Source organism: Cynocephalus volans, chromosome 8, assembly GCF_027409185.1.
Source record: "Cynocephalus volans isolate mCynVol1 chromosome 8, mCynVol1.pri, whole genome shotgun sequence".
In the NCBI taxonomy this organism is placed as follows: Eukaryota; Metazoa; Chordata; class Mammalia; order Dermoptera; family Cynocephalidae; genus Cynocephalus; species Cynocephalus volans.
The window spans coordinates 125,723,230-125,741,208 of record NC_084467.1 but is presented as its reverse complement, the minus strand read 5'-3'; the positions used below and the strand labels follow the sequence as shown (position 1 = coordinate 125,741,208).

At 44.3% G+C, this 17,979-nt stretch overlaps 1 protein-coding gene across 1 annotated transcript in view; it reads left to right on the top strand.

Moving 5' to 3' along the window:
* The first annotated feature begins 1,567 nt into the window (after nt 1-1,567).
* The window catches only part of DPT (dermatopontin), a 30,189-nt gene continuing 13,777 nt past the window's right edge, over nt 1,568-17,979 (top strand). Inside the window, exons 1-2 of the mRNA XM_063105299.1 lie at nt 1,568-1,967; nt 14,193-14,318. Coding sequence (XP_062961369.1) covers nt 1,663-1,967; nt 14,193-14,318 — 431 coding nt within the window. The 5' untranslated portion in view covers nt 1,568-1,662. The remainder of the gene's footprint in view (nt 1,968-14,192; nt 14,319-17,979) is intronic.

Genomic DNA, 17,979 nt, shown 5'->3' with positions numbered 1-17,979 from the left:
ATACTACTCAGCCACGAAAAAGAATGAAATTCTACCATTTGCAGCAACATGGATGAGCTTGGAGAAAATTACATTAAGTGAAATAAGTCAGACAGAGAAAGAGAAATGCATGTCCTCACTGGCAACTGGGTGGAAAAAAAGAGAGAGAGAGAGAGGAAGGAAGAGAACCACAATAATATGTTGAACTTTCAAAAGTAGAGAACAAACCTAAGGATACTAGAGATGGGGCAGGGAGGCAGGGGGTCTCAGGACTGATTGGTCAGGTAAACAGCATAAATAATAATTACCATTTGTAATAATGGATATACTAATAAGAAGAGAACAAAGAAAAAGGAAAACTCATCTACCCTATACTACTAGGAAGAAAAAAAAGGACATATGGGGGAAAATAGGGTTGGGGAAGACTACTCTCCACCTAGGAAACTTCAAAACTAGAGCATTAACAAAAAACCTTAACAGTCCTATTAAAAATATGAGCACAGTTAAATCTCTAAAAACAAACAAAAACAAAAAAGCAATCTGTGGTACACCTAAATGATGGATACTATTCAACAATAAAAAGGAACAAACTACTGACACATACAGCAGGGATAAATTTCAAAACCATTATGCTAAGTGAAAGAAGGACACAAAAGGGCTCCGTGTGGTATGATTCCATTTCTCTGACATTGTGGAAAAGGCAAAACTGTAGAGACAGAAAGTAGAACCAGTGGTTACCAGGGGCTGGGTGCTGGGAAAGATTTGACTACAGAAGGATATGAGGGGATGTTTCAGAGGGATGGAACTGTTCTATGTATTGATTACGGTGCTGATCACATGACTGCATGCTCAACATTTAAAAAGGTCAATATTATTGTATGTAAACTGTACCTCAATGGAAAGAAAACTTTATATGAAGGAAAGAAACCGTGAAGGATAAAAAATGGGCTTACTCAGATTAAGCCCGTTGCATATTTGAGAGCAGAGTGTAATTTTAGGTGTGGCTGGGTCAATTTCAGCAGCTCGGGAGGATGTTTAAGTGTATAGATAATGCCCAACTTATTTCTCCGTGGGCCCAGTACTTCCGTATGCAATGTAAGAATTCTCACAGTAGCCCTGAAAACTGATACACCCATGCTTGTGCTCAAGGGTTATAAAATGTTAGGTTGAGAACTTATAAGAAACCAGGCATCGATGCTTGCAGAAATCCAAATGACTCTGTCCCTTCATCGTATAATTTTGCTATTTTGAAATCACTCTCTAGTCTGGGAGGTTAGTTTGGAGAACAAATACAGGGGTTTGCTAGTGGGGGGTGGGGTGAGACATAGAGGGCTGAGGTGCTGAGAGACAAGAGACAAATACGCTGCTAATCAGTTTTTTTTCAGGTGAATGTTTCTAAGGGGAGTGAAGCCAGGGCTTTTATAAGCTATCTGCAAATTTGTTCTTTCTCCAGGGACTTTCTCTGACTAACGTGTTCCTTGCATATTCCTAGTATTCCACCTTAAATCAAGCTGAGAGTACTTATGGCTGGCTTTTCAGTGCAGCAAACTTATGCTTAAGCGATGACACACTGCAGTTGGAGCCTGTTCACCCACATCTGGAAGCCACATGTCAGAGGCAGCTGAATAAAACAGTCAGCCCAGCAAACTTAGGGTAACAATTTTTGCCAGAAGCCCAGGCAGCATGGACCTCACTTTTCTGTGGGTGCTTCTGCCAGTGATCACCATGGCCTGGGGCCAGTATGGTGACTATGGGTACCCATACCAGCCATACCACGACTATAGCGATGATGGATGGGTGAATCTGAACAGGCAGGGCTTCAGCTACCAGTGTCCCCACGGGCAGGTGGTGGTGGCCGTGAGAAGCATCTTCAACAAGAAGGAAGGTTCTGACAGACAATGGAACTACGACTGCATGCCCACGCCCCAGAGCCTGGGGGAGCCTACGGAGTGCTGGTGGGAGGAGATCAACAGGGCCGGCATGGAATGGTAAGAGGCTGCGCCGCACTTGGGCTGGGCATATCTCTGCATGTCCCTTCCCCTGGGGGCTGCCTGACTCTCGGGGAATAGCAGCACCTAACACCAAAGCACATCCTTCCAGGAGCCTCACCAGTGCCTGCTCAGGGTGGGGCAGGGCTGCTGCTGGGCAGACTACAGCACAGGACAAAACCCCAGGACGGGGGGTGTCCATGGCACATGGACTCCTTTGTGGTTCTGTTCCTTCCAGAAGTATCCCTCCTCTCAGGTTGGTCCAGAAATGTGGGTTTCTGAAATGTTTACTGGACTGCAAAAAGAGAAACACAGAAATTGAAAGTATTTAGGAAACTTTACAGCAAGTTAACACTGCTGTGATATCCAAATGACATTTTCATTTCATAGCAATTTATTTTTACCATTTTCCATAAGTCTTAGTCTACAATAGTTTGCAGAAAATAAACAATTGGGCCCTCAGCACAGGCTGTTCGAGAAATACTGCTTTAGAGCAAGTGAATGGGGGTGAGGGGACAAAGAAATGTAAGCAGAGGGAAGTGAGATTAAATGGCTCTCTGCTGCGCTGATAAAATGTGGCTCTCTTAATTTTGAGTGCTGAGTTCCTTCTCTCTGCCTTGATTTGAAGTGGGTTTCATTGCTGGGAAATAGTTTATGAAAGGCTTAGTCTAGAGAGAGGAGCTGTGCTCTCCTGACTGCACTCTGCCCTAGTCAACGGCATGGAATTGGACCGAGCTTGTGCTTCTCTGTGGGGTGGGACTGTCCCAGACAGTCTTGGCCACAGTTCTTGGTCAGGAGCCCATCCCAGTAGCCACTGACTGCTAGGCTGGTTACTCACAGCAGCCTGGATGGAGCCAGAGCTGCAGGGGCATTGGGAGAGAGGGTAAAGGTGGGCCCAGAGAGGAGGAAGCCCAGCTGGCAGGCTGCTGCATGTGCTATCTGTAGAACAAGTCAGAAGACTGTGAGGGGTTCCAACAGGCATTTGGTACAGTGGGGGCTGAGTGGTCAAGCATAGCAACCTAGGGTCACACAACCAGCAGACAGAACAATGACGGGAGATCCAAGAGGAACAGACACTGATGGGCAGAGGAGCCAGGCAGGAGGGGGGGCCTCTGAGTGGCAAAAACAGCTGCCTTTTATTGAGTGCTAGCCCTAAGGAGGCACCATGCCCAGGGCTTTATATGGATTATCTCATTTAATGCCCCAAACAAATCTGTAAGTCATTTCATAGGTAGACAAACTGCAATCCAGAGATCAGGGGTATCCTTAGCTGGAAAACTGGGATTTGGATCTAATGAATTTCAGCTCCCAAGGGCAGGTGCTCAGCCACAGTGATGGGCTGCTGAGAGCTGCTGCCTCCATCCAGCATGGGCTCCAGCCCGACAGCTGAGCTAGGACCACAGGACACAGGGGCACATCATTATCCTGGGAGAGAGAGGGTGGGGCTCTGTAAGATCACAGCAGAAGCCCTGCCCTGGAGGGATGGGGACCAGTGTGGTTACTGTGACTGAGAAAGGGCTCAGACTGCCTGTGGAAGGGTGAGGAGAGGGTCACACAGGCATCTGCAGGTGGTGGGGTGGGCTGGGGCTACAGAGGCTGCATCGACAGCCTTTAGTGGCCTGTCCTCATTCGCCCCCTCTGCCTCTGGTGAGCAGATTTAATTATCCAAAACCCCTTCTGACAGATGGCTGACTCAGAGGCCAGGCTTGCCTGGGGGACAGTCTCCCATGATGCCCTGTAGCCACCTGTTGCCTGGCATGGAGCGTGGCAGTGACCTAGTTACAACTGTCCCTCTGCTCCTCCCATCTCATGGGCCATGACAGGGGCAGGGCCCTCTACATCACCGCTTTTTAAAGCCGTAATAAAACAGCACTCGGGGATGAGTCCTCAAACCCTGGAGGAAAATCCCTGGGCTCTGAGTCAGGAGGCCTGGGTCTGGATCCTGGTTCTAATGGCAACTTGCGGTGTGACCTTGGCCCAGGCTCTCAACTCTCTAAGTTCCCACCTCATTTGGAAAATGAGTGGTCAGACTGTATGGTCTCCAAAGGCTCCACTGAGTTGGCGACTCCTCCCTGTAAATGCACTTGGGTTTTTTTTGCCTTGTGTTCATCCCTGCTAGGGGGAGAAGCCAAATGATGTTTAGTTTTAAACTTGCCAACTTGCAACTAGTTTGTCATGAATGCCCAAACTACTTGAACAAAAGCAAAAGAGGAAGAAGATAAAATAACATTATTTTGTTTGGTCCACAGGAGTTAAGTGAAAAGCTGACAGGAGAGATGTATCTTCCGTTTCCTCTTCCTCTGCATTCTTGGGTGTGCAGTGTCGAGTGATTTTTCATTTCCTCTTTCCACCCTCTGATACCCCCTTCTCTCCCTCCATTAATCACAGGGTTGGAAATTCACAGACATGCAAAACAGCTTCTTAACAGTAGGACTCAGCTGCCCCAGAAGTGAGAGCAATTACCCTGGGGGCATTTTTCAGATGATTATGACTTTGAGTTCAGACTCCAGTATCAGCAAAAAATTTGCAAAGAAAGAAATTGCTCACAGACTGGGGATCAATTATATCTTCCCTTTGGCTTCAGGCTCCTAATCTGTTCTGGGGGAAGAGTTCTTGATGGTTTGTTGCAGTTTGGCTGCCGTGTATGACCAGGTTTGCCTTCAGATTTAAGACGAGGGAGGAGTCTCAAACACAGACTTGACAACAGTACACTGGATCCATTAAAGAAACTTGTTAATCGGAGCATGGTCTTTAAAAGGTGCTGCCATAATAGCTGCATGGCTTGTAATGCTGCTGTGTATCATAGAATCTCTGTTGAAAACCACCCTTCAGGTGCCAGATTCTGAAGCATGAATGCTGGCCTCTGCCACTAACGACAGCCAGGGGGGCTTTCCATGGGTCCCCCATGAGTGACGTTTTGCCATCTCAGGGCATGCCCGGGTTAGTCTCAGGGAATCTTTACCTTTGGTTGGCACGGGCTGCAAGACAGATGGACCTTGTGTGGAAAAAGATGAAGATGGAATTTTGTAGTGAGTGAGGTGTGGCCAGAAGAGGTCTGGGCTTGAAATTGGGAAACTTGGATTTCACAGCTCCTACTTGTACCATCTCTTAACTCTGCAGCTGTGGGTATTCAGTTCCTTGTTCTGGAAAAAACAAACAAAAAGCCCCACAAAGGTGTGACACCCACCTCACAACCTGTAGAGGGGTGACTATGATGCTTACAGGAGAAAGTATAAGGGAACTCTAAAGCAATTCTAAACCTAAAATCAATTACTGGCATATCGCATCATACTGATGGGCCGTCAATGAGATTTAGTGAATCTGGAATTTGATGAAACTTATTTGGGGCACGCCACCTTTACATGGAGTCTGAATTTGGAGGAAGTGTATTCTATCTATTGGCACTTTCTTTTTTCCCTGGGCTTCAAAGAATTCTCAAAAGACATGTTCAAGTAGCAGTTTGTTTTAGAGCTGAATTTATGAATTCACTAATGACAAGTCACATGATGGAGAAGAGGAGAAAGGAAAACAGTGCCACAGAGCTATGTCAGCATCAAGGAGAATCTGAAGCTGAATATGGAGGGCAGGAACTCAGTTTTCCACAATCTGATTGTCACTAAGACCAAGGCTCCGTATAGTGCAGAGCAATCATCCTGATGTGTGGTTCTGATTATTTAGAATACACGGCACCTACCTCCTCAGAGGAGCTTTCTAAGACCATCTCCTCTAAACCAACATCTCCCACCCACTACTCCATCAACCTGCTTTTTCTCTCTGCAGTACACTTGTCACCCCCGATTTGTATTTGTTTATTGTTTGTCTCCCTCACCAAAATATAAACTTCGTAAACATACAGACATTGTTGCATTCACCACTGTATCCTGTGCCTAGAACAGTGCAGGCACATAGCAGGCCACAATAAATATGTATGAAAGACAAAATCAGTCTTCTTAGTGCTTGAGGCAGTCCAAATCCCAGCAGTGTCCACATCACCCATAACAAAGAAGCCTACAGATTTTCCCAACAGGGCAAACCATTTTGTTTACATCTTTGATTCTCAATATTCCAGGATCTATAATATGGAGACTCAACTTTATTTTTCACATCTCATTTTGTTTTGTTGCATTTACCAACATGCGGGATGGTCTTTTTACATTTACTGGGCGTCTCTACAGCATGCACAGAGGATGGCTGATATGCTTTGTTACTGCAGGATGAAGTCTTCATTAGCTTTCTGTTCTCTCAATAATCTTATTGTCTCAATCTACTTAAAAATGAAATAGCAAACTCTGTATTTCAAAAGCTCTAAGGACTAGATGCTACATGGTATCCTGGCTTGGATCCTGGAACAGAAAAAGGACATTAGTAGAAAAACTGGTAAAATCCAAACATAGTCTGGTGTTTAGTGTTGTAGCAATGTTAACATACATTGTTCATAAACAGTGTTATAAACACACGCTTAGTGTTCATAAACACAGGAGACTTACGAAAGATAACATGAGGCGAAGCTGGGTGAAGGGTATGCATGAAGCTTATGTATTATATTTACAACTCTTCTATAAATCTAAAATTACTCCTAAATAAAAAGGTTAAAAAAATAAGCATAAGAACACAGGCTGGCAGAGTACATACTTGGATTCTGAAAGGCAAACAGAGCATAACAGAATCCAAGATCCCAGCACTGGAAGAGGCCTTAGGTATAACCTGGAGCAACCTCCTTTCATCATAGATTAAGAATTTAGGCCATGGGAGTGAAGCGATTGAAAACTCAAAGAAATTATTACATTAAATACAGGTTCTATGACCCTAACCCTAATTTATGTGGTAATTTATAGTTTATATTGTGTTCCTCATTCACACATTCATTTGTTCATTCATTCACTACCAAATGCTTGTTATCACAAACTTTGCCAGATTCCAGGAATATGAAGATAACTAACAGACAACAGTGCCCTTGAGTTACTCATAGTCTGATCTTACTTGATCTTCACAGCAAACTTGGGAGACAGGTGTTAACTATTATCTCTGTTTTATACACAAGAAGACCATGGCTCCTAAGCATTAGGTGACTTGCCCACTCATTGCTAGTGAATGGCAAAGGCAGAATCCAAGCCAGCAAGCCTGATGTCACAGCTGCTGCAGGAAAACATGAAATGTTGACATTATTTTTGTTCTTGGATAAAGCTGTAGTGAGTGTTGAGCTAAAGAAGATATGAAATCCATGTAAGAATGACTTCTGAGGGCAAGAAGGCTGAGTGTGGGAGAACAGGGTTATGGCAGATCTAGAATTCTTACCAACTTTCCATCAAGGTCACTCTCCTAAGTACTAGGAATCAATAGTCTGGGGAAACTTGAGCTTTGCAAAAATGGCTGTTGGTTATTCTTATAAGGATAGCAAAAGTTCACTCCTCCTGGCAGGGGATTTGCTTCTGTCTGAGTACCTGCCGGACATAATTTTCCCAATCAATAAGAGGTTTCTACAGAGTTAGAATGTCTGTCTGTGTGTGTGTGTGTGTGTGTGTGTGTGTGTGTGTGTGTGTGTGTGTTTCTTTGAGGTATCTTGAAGTAAAGGTGAGTTTATAAACCTTGGAGTCAAATGGAAGCCTCAAAATGCAGCCTCACTACTGCTACCTTTAGGCAAGTCATGTTAATTCTCAAATCCTCAGTTTTTACATCTACAAAAACAACTCCCTAGAATTGTTATGAGAATTAAATGAGATAATATATATACATTAATGGCTATGTGTCCTTAGGGGAATTACTTAACCTGTCTAAACTTGAGTTTCCTTATACGAGTATATAAAATGGTGATGAAGCTGATATCTGAACCTACTTCATAGGACTATTTTGATGATTAAAATAATCAATGACTATATAGTGCTTAGCACAATGCTAGGCTATTATTAATATTATGACTACTCTATTGAAAATGAGATTCACCAAGATAAATGCCACATAGTTGATAAATTACAAAGCTGGAGTTGAAAACCAAATTGCTAGATTAAAGAGCCTCTGATATGCACCATTTTGCTTTTGGAACATATAATTCACCAGCAATCAATAAATATTAAGTGTATATTATAAGTGTCTTCAATATTTGTCACATTTCAGTAGACACTGAGGTAGCATTACATCTCTTGGTTAACATAGACTGCAATAACTGATGTCCATGAGCTCCCATGGTTAAGCCTGCAATTCTTGCATGGCTTGGAATTGCTCTCAGGACATAAATACATCTTACAAGAAAATCTGGATCTTCTCAGAGGCCTTCAGGGTGGCCTCTACTGCCTGTATTTTTCCAAAATAGGTCAGGAATTTGTATTTGGGGAAGGTGTTCTCCCTTTGTTCTGTGCTAGGTCTTTCTAGCCAGAAAAGCTGTTCAGCAGGTCATTTCTGCTTCACCATCATAAAACTTGGAAGAGAGAGTAGCAGACTGAAAATCTGGACATGGGGAAGACAGCAGAAGTCTCGCCCAGAGGCAGCAGGAAGAGCACAGACTGCATACAACTCAGCATGACGTGAGGAGACTGTCACATCCGCACCACCATGGCAGGAGGGTGAGCAGTAAGTGGTGGAGCATTTACCTTCAAACACCTTGCAATGTCACACCGTGAGGCTACTCAGTGATAGCATGTGTATGACGAAATATGCGATGGTGACTCCAACATGTCACAAAGAAGAAAAACAAATATGAGTTGGAAAGGTCAAGAACGGAAGACTTCTTAGAGGAGGGAAGGCTTGAAATTGTCTTTTCTTCTCTAAAGTCCACCTCCTAAGTCTCGTCTCAGTGTGCCATCGAAGGAGTGCAATTCTAATCTTTCCTAATGGAGGTCCCAATGCTTACAGACAGTGGTTTTTAGAGACCAGGATGTAACTTCTCTTTTTATTAAATTACAAGTATTTATAATCATAGCAATAATAACTACTACTTCTCCTGTCTTTCAACAACATACTTTGCGCCAGGCTGTGTGCTAGGCACCTGACACATGGCGTCACTTTCCTCTTCACGTTATACTGTCAAGTTAGGAATTCTCATCCGCATTTCACAGAAGTAGAAGCAGAACTCAGCAGAAAGGATGAGATGGTGCATTGAGTCATTCTACTTGGGCTTAAGAAAGAAATCCAGAACTTTAAAGGCTCCTTTGACTTGGCAAACTTGCCCCCGTGCTGGTCTATCTCTGTCCCTTGGCACCTCACTGCCCCACTGTCCCCACCCAGTCTCCTGTTTCTCTGCTCCTCTGTCTTGGTACCAATCTCCTTCTGCTAGCCAACATCCATATCGTCATAGCATCTGCTTGTCAGCACCAATGCTCTGGAAAGGATTCCACACCAAGCACAGCACCAGGCATAGAGTAGGTTCTAATGAATATTTGTTAGAAGACTTGATGAACATTGTAAAACTCTGTTATATATGTTACAGATGCCTGATAGCCACTCTAAGGATTATTCTAGAGAAAGTAGAATTAACAAAAGACAAAGCTTTACTATAAAATAATAAAACTCTTTTGGTACAACAGTAAGGCCTCATCCAGCTTTGGGGAGAGGGAGAGAGATTTGGGGAGCTAAGGAGGCCATGCCACATGTTCTCCCTGACATGGGGAGTTAGCCACCGGGCTGCACCATGGAAAAAGCTTCTCGTAGTCCATCTCTGCATGGGGCTAGAGACTGCCTAGCAGCCCTTCAAACACATCTGTATGTTTGTGAAGCTGGGAAGAAAAGGATCAGCACAATGAGCTCACCTCCTCATGGGATTTTGAGAGCTCTTGACCAAGATGGTGCCACTTCCCTTTACCCTGTTCTACACCTGACTCAACCCCATCCCCAGCTTGCTAAGAGTTGGGACTTTCTGTAAGTTTGGACCGAGACCAGCAGAGACCGAAAGGAGAGGTTAAAACCCACAAAAGGGATCACAAAAGAGCCCAGATGTTCACACATCTTTCAGTTCTGGCCTCTGTCATTCTGCCTGCCCAATAGCCCTGAACTTGACAAAGAATACAGACAAGAGGGAGAAAGCCTGGCCAGAGTACTGACCAAAGCTGAAAGACAATCAAAGCAACTTTTTTGTGCTCCCTGAAAGCTCATGTACATGAGCTTTGGCCTCAAATAAATCTGAGTTTGCATCCTGGCTCTTCCAGTTGCTATCTTGGCCAAAAGTTTTGCAGGCATTATTTCACTGAATCATCTTAGGTGAGGACTTAGGTGAGGCTCCACAAAGCATGTCAAAGTCAGGGCTAGTACTAGAACTCACATCTGCTAATTCCTCAACAAGGGCTCTTTCCCCTACATTCTGTTGCTTTTATGTTTTACTGTTGCAAATAAGGAGAAAGTTTAGGCTTTCTGTCTAGGCTTTCCGGGAGATGGCCCTCAAATAAACAATTTGAGGCCACTTTCTCAGAACGGGTCCACGAATGTTGTTGTCAGAAGAGGAGTAATTGCCTTGTGGTTTTTCTTATAGAAAGTTTTTGATTTCAGGTAGAGCAGGGTTAAGAATGCTCCATTTTGTAAATCTGAAATTGAGCCTCAGCCTTTAAAGAGATGGTGAGAAAAAAAGTACGTCTTCTAAGATGGAGAGGAGACAGTCTCTGAAGCAGGGTACTGGTGCCCTCTGGCTCTGAGGAAATGTTCCCATGGAGTCTGTGCCAATGACTCAACTGGGGTCATGTCACACAACTCACCAGGAAGGCTGTAGTCTTGGGCCAATACTCTGTTCTGCAGGCCATTCAGGAGCAACAACCAGGTGCTGTGAGATGAATCAGAGCGATGGACATGTCTTTTGACCACTAACCCTTTTTTCGTTAAATTGAGTTTGAATAACTTTAGCAACACAAGCCCTTCGAGTTCCCCCAGTCCCATCCCAGGAGGCTGCCTGGTTCAGTGTTTGTAATCCTGCAGCTGTGGCCAAGATTTAGGTGAGTCCTGTAAAATAAGGAGCTTTTAAAAAGGTGATTGAAGGTGAGAAGAACAGAGAAGAGGAATGCAGAGCTATCCACTTTGCACTCTCATCCTGGAGAGTGTTCTTAAGGGAGAAGGTAGAAGCGGGAAGACGGGCCACTCCCCCAAGTTCCAGGGAAACTATTGGAGGAAGTTTCAAGGCTCTTCATGGATTTGAGTGAGGGACTTAAAAGTCAGTTCTGCCTCTGATAATGGGAGATAGCTGGGTCGTTTGTTCATTCATTCTTCCATTAAACATTTGCTGGACCACAGTGGCAGGCACTGTGAAGGATGTAAAATAAAGATCAAGTGATCTTTTTCCTCAAAGATTTTACCATCTACTGAGAGTGATAAGACATACTAAAGCACCCATGGTACCACGTGAGTGGCTGAGACATCCAAACTCAGTGAGTTTTGTTTTAGGGAAACAGCAATTCAGGGAGTACATGGCAATCAACCAGCGTTTCACTGACTGGAGACAGGGGAGCCAAGGGGTAGCTTGCACAAAGTATACAACCAAATACTGTGTAGATTAAATGAAAGTACAATGACAGTAATAAGTAATCTATGAGGCATTAACAGACACTATTTTAGGAATTTTATATGCATTGTCTTATTTAGTCCTCTCTGTAAGTTTAATAAGTATGTGCTATTATTATGCCATTTTACAGATGAGGAAACAGAGACTATTAGAGGGTATGAAGCCGGCCCATGGTGACAGAGAGCAGAGGAGCACCAGTCCAGCAGCATAGCCCATGCTCTTAACGATTCTGCTATACTGCTCCCCATACTGTGAAAATGGACCCCTGCAAAGATCCAGTTTTGGAAGGAATGATTTTGTACTACCAAACTCCCGAGCAGGCTCGCTCTATCAAAATGTGATGGCAATGGAACCGAAGTTGGGGAAGGAGGGTTATGTTCAGTTATCTAATTTCACCATATGTCTTTAGACTCTGAGCATGGAGGGTCCAAACACTCTTCACGGGGCAGCGTTATCTGAGGCAGTGTGTGAGAAAGTGACATACACTCCCCGTCTGGGCCCTGGGGCTGGCTGCCTGGCTGACAGCCCTGGGGAATTCCTGGAACTCAGAATGCCTTCAGCACTGATACTCCATAAAGCAGCTCAGCTTATCTTCCTACATTTATTTTTACTTAGGGGAACTTACCACCATGGTAACCTGGTCTCCTGTAGGGATCTGAGAGCCAAACAGTGGAACAACAGCTCCAGGGAAACCACAGCCTGGCTCAGTTCTGAAGGGCTCCACTTTAGAGAAAGGCAGTGTTTTGTAATGGTAAGAGAGAGGGTCACAGAGAGCACCAGTCTGCTGCACCTTCTCTCTTTGGACACATATGAACTTTGCTTACAACTCTTAGAGCTTCATATCAAAGTTACCTCTCACCCACATTGCTGGGAATTAGGATAGAATGACCATTCTGGAAAATCAGCCCCCAAAGCTACCTTTCCATCATACCACAAACTTAGTAGTCTATTTCAACCGTGTGGCTTTCTGAAATATGCCCGATATTCACAAAGTGGTAATACTCCTGATGAGATGTGAGCATTGACAGAGCAAAGAAGGCTGGATGATCAAAGGGCCATGGGTCTCAATTTACATCTTACTTGCATCATTGATCTCCTGTATCCGAGTTCACTAGACTGTCAGAACTTCTTACAAGTCCTGACAACAGGAAATCAAAGCTAATTTGCTTGGGAGACCAAGTACCAAACCCATCCCTCAATTCTTCTCTCAACACAGTAGTAAAGTGATTGATATGGAAGAGTAGCAGAGTGTAAGTTGTTGAATGGATGAATGAATAAATAAATGCATATTTGAATATACATATGTGGCATGAATAAATGAATAATAAACGGATGAAAAGGAAAAATGCTTTCTAACCAGGGACATATAATATGTTTAATATCTAGTTTTGTCAGATCTACAAGTTCATTAACAACAATGAGAAAGAACAAAATGAAACCCATTTGCAGGTAGTGTTACAGTCTGTGTGTCAGCAAGTTCTCTCTCATCAGTCAGCACAGGGTATTTATTCTTACTTTATTCACTGTATTTTCTGGAAACTTATCTTTACTTGGAAAACAGGACTGTATTCCAGCAGCTGGCAGGCCAGGCTGTATGGACAACTGCCTGCTCTACCCACTCATAGAGGGGAACGGATCAATGGCCAGGGTGGGTAGGAAGTACAAAGAAGCAGAGGTAGCTAAAGACCTATTTTGGAAGGGCTTGTGAAAGATCTTATTCACACGAGGTAGGAACCCACCATGGTCAGGTGGAAAACAGCATCACAGCAAAAAGTGGCAAGCCTTAAGGCACTGTGGGATTTGGGGCAGAAATGGGAGAAAGCAGTACTGGAAATGGAACAAAGGAAGAAATGATTGCTCTAAGCCAATGCTTAGTTAGGAAGGTGCTGTGAAGACCAGCCACAGCACAGGTAGAATGAAAGAGTGAAAATTCTGGAGACCAGAATCGGGGGGTTACCGTATTTGAAAAACTAATTTCAAATTAGTCCTAAGACTAAGCAGTGAGGAAGGGAAAGGGACCCTTAGAGGGAGTTTGGGGAGTTCAATGGGCCTTTGCAACTCTGCAAGGAGTGCCTCCAGCCACCAAGACTCCATAGGCACTGGGGATAGAACTCTAAGCAAAACACACCCTGATCCTGTGCAGCTCACAGGCTAGTGGGTGGTAAAAAGATTCCTGGAGAAGTAGTGAGAACCTGGGATTGTGGTCCCAGCATTGCCCAGGACAAATGGCGGTTCCCATCTGGGCTTTGCATGCTGCATAGGAGCAGAAGGATCATTCCTGTGCTCAACTTCCAGGATTCTGCTCTTAAGCAGAAAAAATGTTTATGTGAAGTTCATCGACTTATTGTGTTTGTTCTTTTTATTTTAAATTCAAGTAAAATGAATTATATTATCTTTTATTTAAAATGGCATGAATAATGCAATCTTGCTTTTGTAAAGTTCTAAATGTAAAATTCTGTATCCATCCATTTATGCATCCTTCTATCTAACTATGTATTCATAGAGGTGTATTAGGAGCATAGTTCCCAAATTTCCTTCAGTTAAAATGTTCTGAGTCTTTTGAATTTTAATGGTGAGCATATGTTATCTGTACAAATGTAACAAAGACTTTATTATTTGCATAAAAATGGAATAAATTGTTAGGAATCTAGGTCAGTGAGAGAGTGTGTAACTGTGGATGGTGGGGCCTTGGGAAGGGGTTTATTTATGTATCATTGTTCTTATATTTCTGGGGGCTGTTCTCTTTTCTTCAGGTACCAGACATGCTCCAACAACGGGCTGGTGGCGGGATTCCAGAGCCGCTACTTTGAGTCAGTGCTGGATCGGGAGTGGCAATTTTACTGCTGTCGCTACAGCAAGAGGTGTCCATATTCCTGCTGGTGAGTTTGCAGCCAAACCCCATATTTCATGGGGTTGAAAGAAAGTCCAGTGTATACTCTAGTCCATGTTTCTGGCTTCCGACAGGACTGAGCTGTCACAAACAAGCATGGAATGCAGCAACTAGCATATGAAAGAGAATGAATGATGAATGATGAATAAATGAATGTATGAACGAGTTAGAAGAATGTTCACACTGGGAGGGACCTTACAGGTTATCCAGCCCAATGCTCCCACTCCCCTCTTTTGGCAGAAAAGGAAAAAGAACAATCAAGCAAGGCAGTGCCTGGCCTGGTCACGCAACTATTTCATGGGGATGCCAAGTCTTGAGCCAAGGTTTACTGACTCCTGCCCCAGTGCTTTTTTCCCTGTACCATGCTAACTTCTCACCACATCCAAGGCTGTAGGACCTGTTTGGAAACCTATTTTCCTGCAGTCTCTCTTTGGGAGAAACCAACCTTATCATGGGTCAGAGTCTAGTATATAGTTATAGACAGGGGAAAAAAAAAAGATGCTGCTGTTTTCTGGATCAACTTGTAATTCCAGCCTGTGAAATTTTATTCCTTTCCCTTTCCTTGGGATGATGCCAAATATCTCCTGACCCAGCCTTCCAACTGACAAGGACAATGAGTATATATTTACTTACTCTGATAACTTACACTGGGTGTTGATAATACAACTTGTCCCAGATTCTTTAGTCTGAAAACAAACGAGGCATTTCTGCCTTGGGCAAAGGGATCCAAAAGTGTCATCACTGAAGTTTGGCTCAATCACTTGGCTCACTCAAGTGATTTATCTCTTTCTAGCTTGCTGCTCGGAAGGACAGCCTTGCAGGTTATGCTTATTCTCTGCAATCAGACAGTTACTCCACAGATGCTCAAGTGGTGCACAATGTCTCTAGGGACAGTCAGCTCCGAAGCTTAACATTTTTGTTTTTAAAATAATGACAATGAGTAAATTCAGAGCTCGAAATCAGCTGGTACCTGTAGCTGTATGATGGAGTGGGGGCCTCCTCCAGCTCTCCAAAACTGCCTGCATAAAGCAGTCCTTACCTCACCACGGCAGGTGAGCAGGCACAGCGAGGGCTTATGATGCAACCATGATAGGATCTGAGTCAGAGACCTACAGATCTCACATGGTGGAGCAGGTGGGAGGAGCACTGGTGGGCAATGAGAAACTGAGTCCAGCCTCTGTGCTGGTCTCTCCTCCTCCCCCTCTCCTTGCTCCCCTCCCCACTGCAACTGCTGTCTCTAGCAAGTCACTTTACTTCTCTGAGGATCCTCAAGTACATCACTTAAAATGATGGCCAACTTTTCTGAGTCTCCAGCGTTTTAAGAATCTCATGAAAACTATAGAGCTTGTCTTCGGGAGGAAATGCACTTAAGCATGTTTACACAAAAGTTTGCAGAGAATTACACAAGTCTTCAAACTCCCCAAAGGCCATTCATGGACACGCTGCCAAGGACCTCTGGATCACAAGTTGAAATTCCCAGGACTTGAAAGAAGATCATTGAGGTTGTTTTGAGCTTTCAAATTTTCTGAACTCCGAAGGTACTTTTGAGGTACTTTTGCAAAGGGCAATCCAGATGCCAGAACTGTTTCCACAGAGAGGATGAAGGTACCAAAGACAAGGGGGCCCCAGTGAGAGGTGAGAGGAGGTAGGAGCCTGCCTGTGCAACTTAAGAAGTGCAGCTTTCCCCATCTTCCTTCCCCAGCTGCTAACAGAATGGCACTTCCCACAATGAAGCCAGCCTCCCTTTATTGCAAGGTATTAAAAGCCAGTTAAAATGTAAATAAATTATCTGAAAGAACAAGCAAAAACTAGTACTCAGTTAACCCATTTACCACATTAGCAAGACTTTTCCTTAGTCAGACCCTAAAGGAAATCATCAGGGTTGGGGTACAGTGGGTGGCCAAAGAGGAGTGACCAGCAGCAGAAAAGGGAGTTGTTGGACAAGAGGGAAGCAGCCCTGTGGAGGCCACACAGGGAGCCCTAGGCATGGGTGGCCCTGTGCTCCTGCCCTTCCTAGATGCCCCTGTTACAGTACTAACACTGCATCTTAACGACCATGTGTGGTTGCCTCTCTCTACCTTGACTGTGAGCATGTAGAGGACAGGGGCTCTCATTGCTCTTTGTGTCCCAGTGCCTAGCAAAGTTCATGGAACATAGTCTCTTCATAATAGCTGCTGATGAATGTTCAGATAAATGATTCTGGAGGGTGTGCAGAAAAAGGTAACATGGCCCAGAAAATATGATTTTCTTACTTAAAATTTGTTTTTAATCTCTCCCCACCTTCTCACATCTGCCCTAGAATATGAGCTCTACATGAGCAGAGATCTTTGTGCTGATGTATGCCAAGCCCTTTAAATGATACCGGGCACACTGCAGGCGCTCATGAACATTTGTTGAATGAATGGGGGAATGAATAATTTCAGCCTACTTCCTAGTTTCATCGTGAGAATTACATGAGATGATATATGTCCGGCATTGTCATTGGCTATGGTCACAAAGAATTGGCCTTTCTTGCAGCAGAGTCCCCTTCACCCTCCCAGCTGCAGGAGAGATCCAGCCTCCTCACCACTGCACAGGCCTTTCAAAGACAGACTGCCCAGGATCAACACAATGAGGGGCCAGATGGCCTTGCAGGAAGCCGAACTGGAGTTAGTAACACAGAGGACAAGATACATGTCCGCTTGGACTGTCTACAGGGCGTGTACTGACTCATTCTTCTCCTGGCAGAGGAGGAGTGAGCTGAGGCAGCTACTCCGAGGTCTCTGCCAAGGCCCGAGGTCTCTGCCAAGACGAATGGGAGAGCCTGCCATATCTGGGACCACTCGGTCATGGCTGGCCACATGGCTCCTGGCCAAACAGAACAACAGAGAGTGGGATGAGGACCCAGGCAAGAAACTGAGGCTCACTGGTTTTAGGAAAGTCATCAAACAGCAGAGGTAGAGGGTGGATGGAAGTAAGGGTGAGATAAAGGAAAAATCTCAGAATTCCTATATTCTGTGGATTTCTGTGATCTGTGTCAACACTCATCATTGCTGCTTGAAGTTTATCCTGTTTGTTTGGATGCTGAGATCTGCAAAAGATAGGGTTTTCTATCTCAAATTCCACTGTCATTCTAATGATGCCCCAGACTTCTGGTGGCCAGCTGAGGACAGGTTCCAGGCTACTTCTGCTTCCTCACGAATGCTAGATATCCTTCCTCCCATTTCATCTCCTCAAGTTCCCTTAGGTGCAATTCACCAATTAAGATGCTAAGAATTTAATGAGTATGGAGATACATATGTAGGAACAAAGTCCCAAGTTTAAACAGAATAGAGATGAGCAAATTTTCTTGAGTAGCCAGGAGACATTCAGGTCTCCAGCAACAAAATTTACCCCAAATCTTGGTCTGCAATGACCTTCCCACCCTCACCCCTACCCCACCCCACCCCACCCTTCTTCACCCCTACCCCACTATGCAGACACGTCATTGTTCATCGGTATCAGTAGAACACAAGGGTAAGGGAAAGAAGAGAGAATTACTCAGAGAGTCCCGCTAAGGTACATTCCAACTTGGCTCATTCTATTTCTGATAGCCTGATGTGAGAGCTAAGAACTACCACAGCTGCCCAAGGAAATGGTACTTTTTCAAAGGAAGCTTGGGGGAAGCAGCA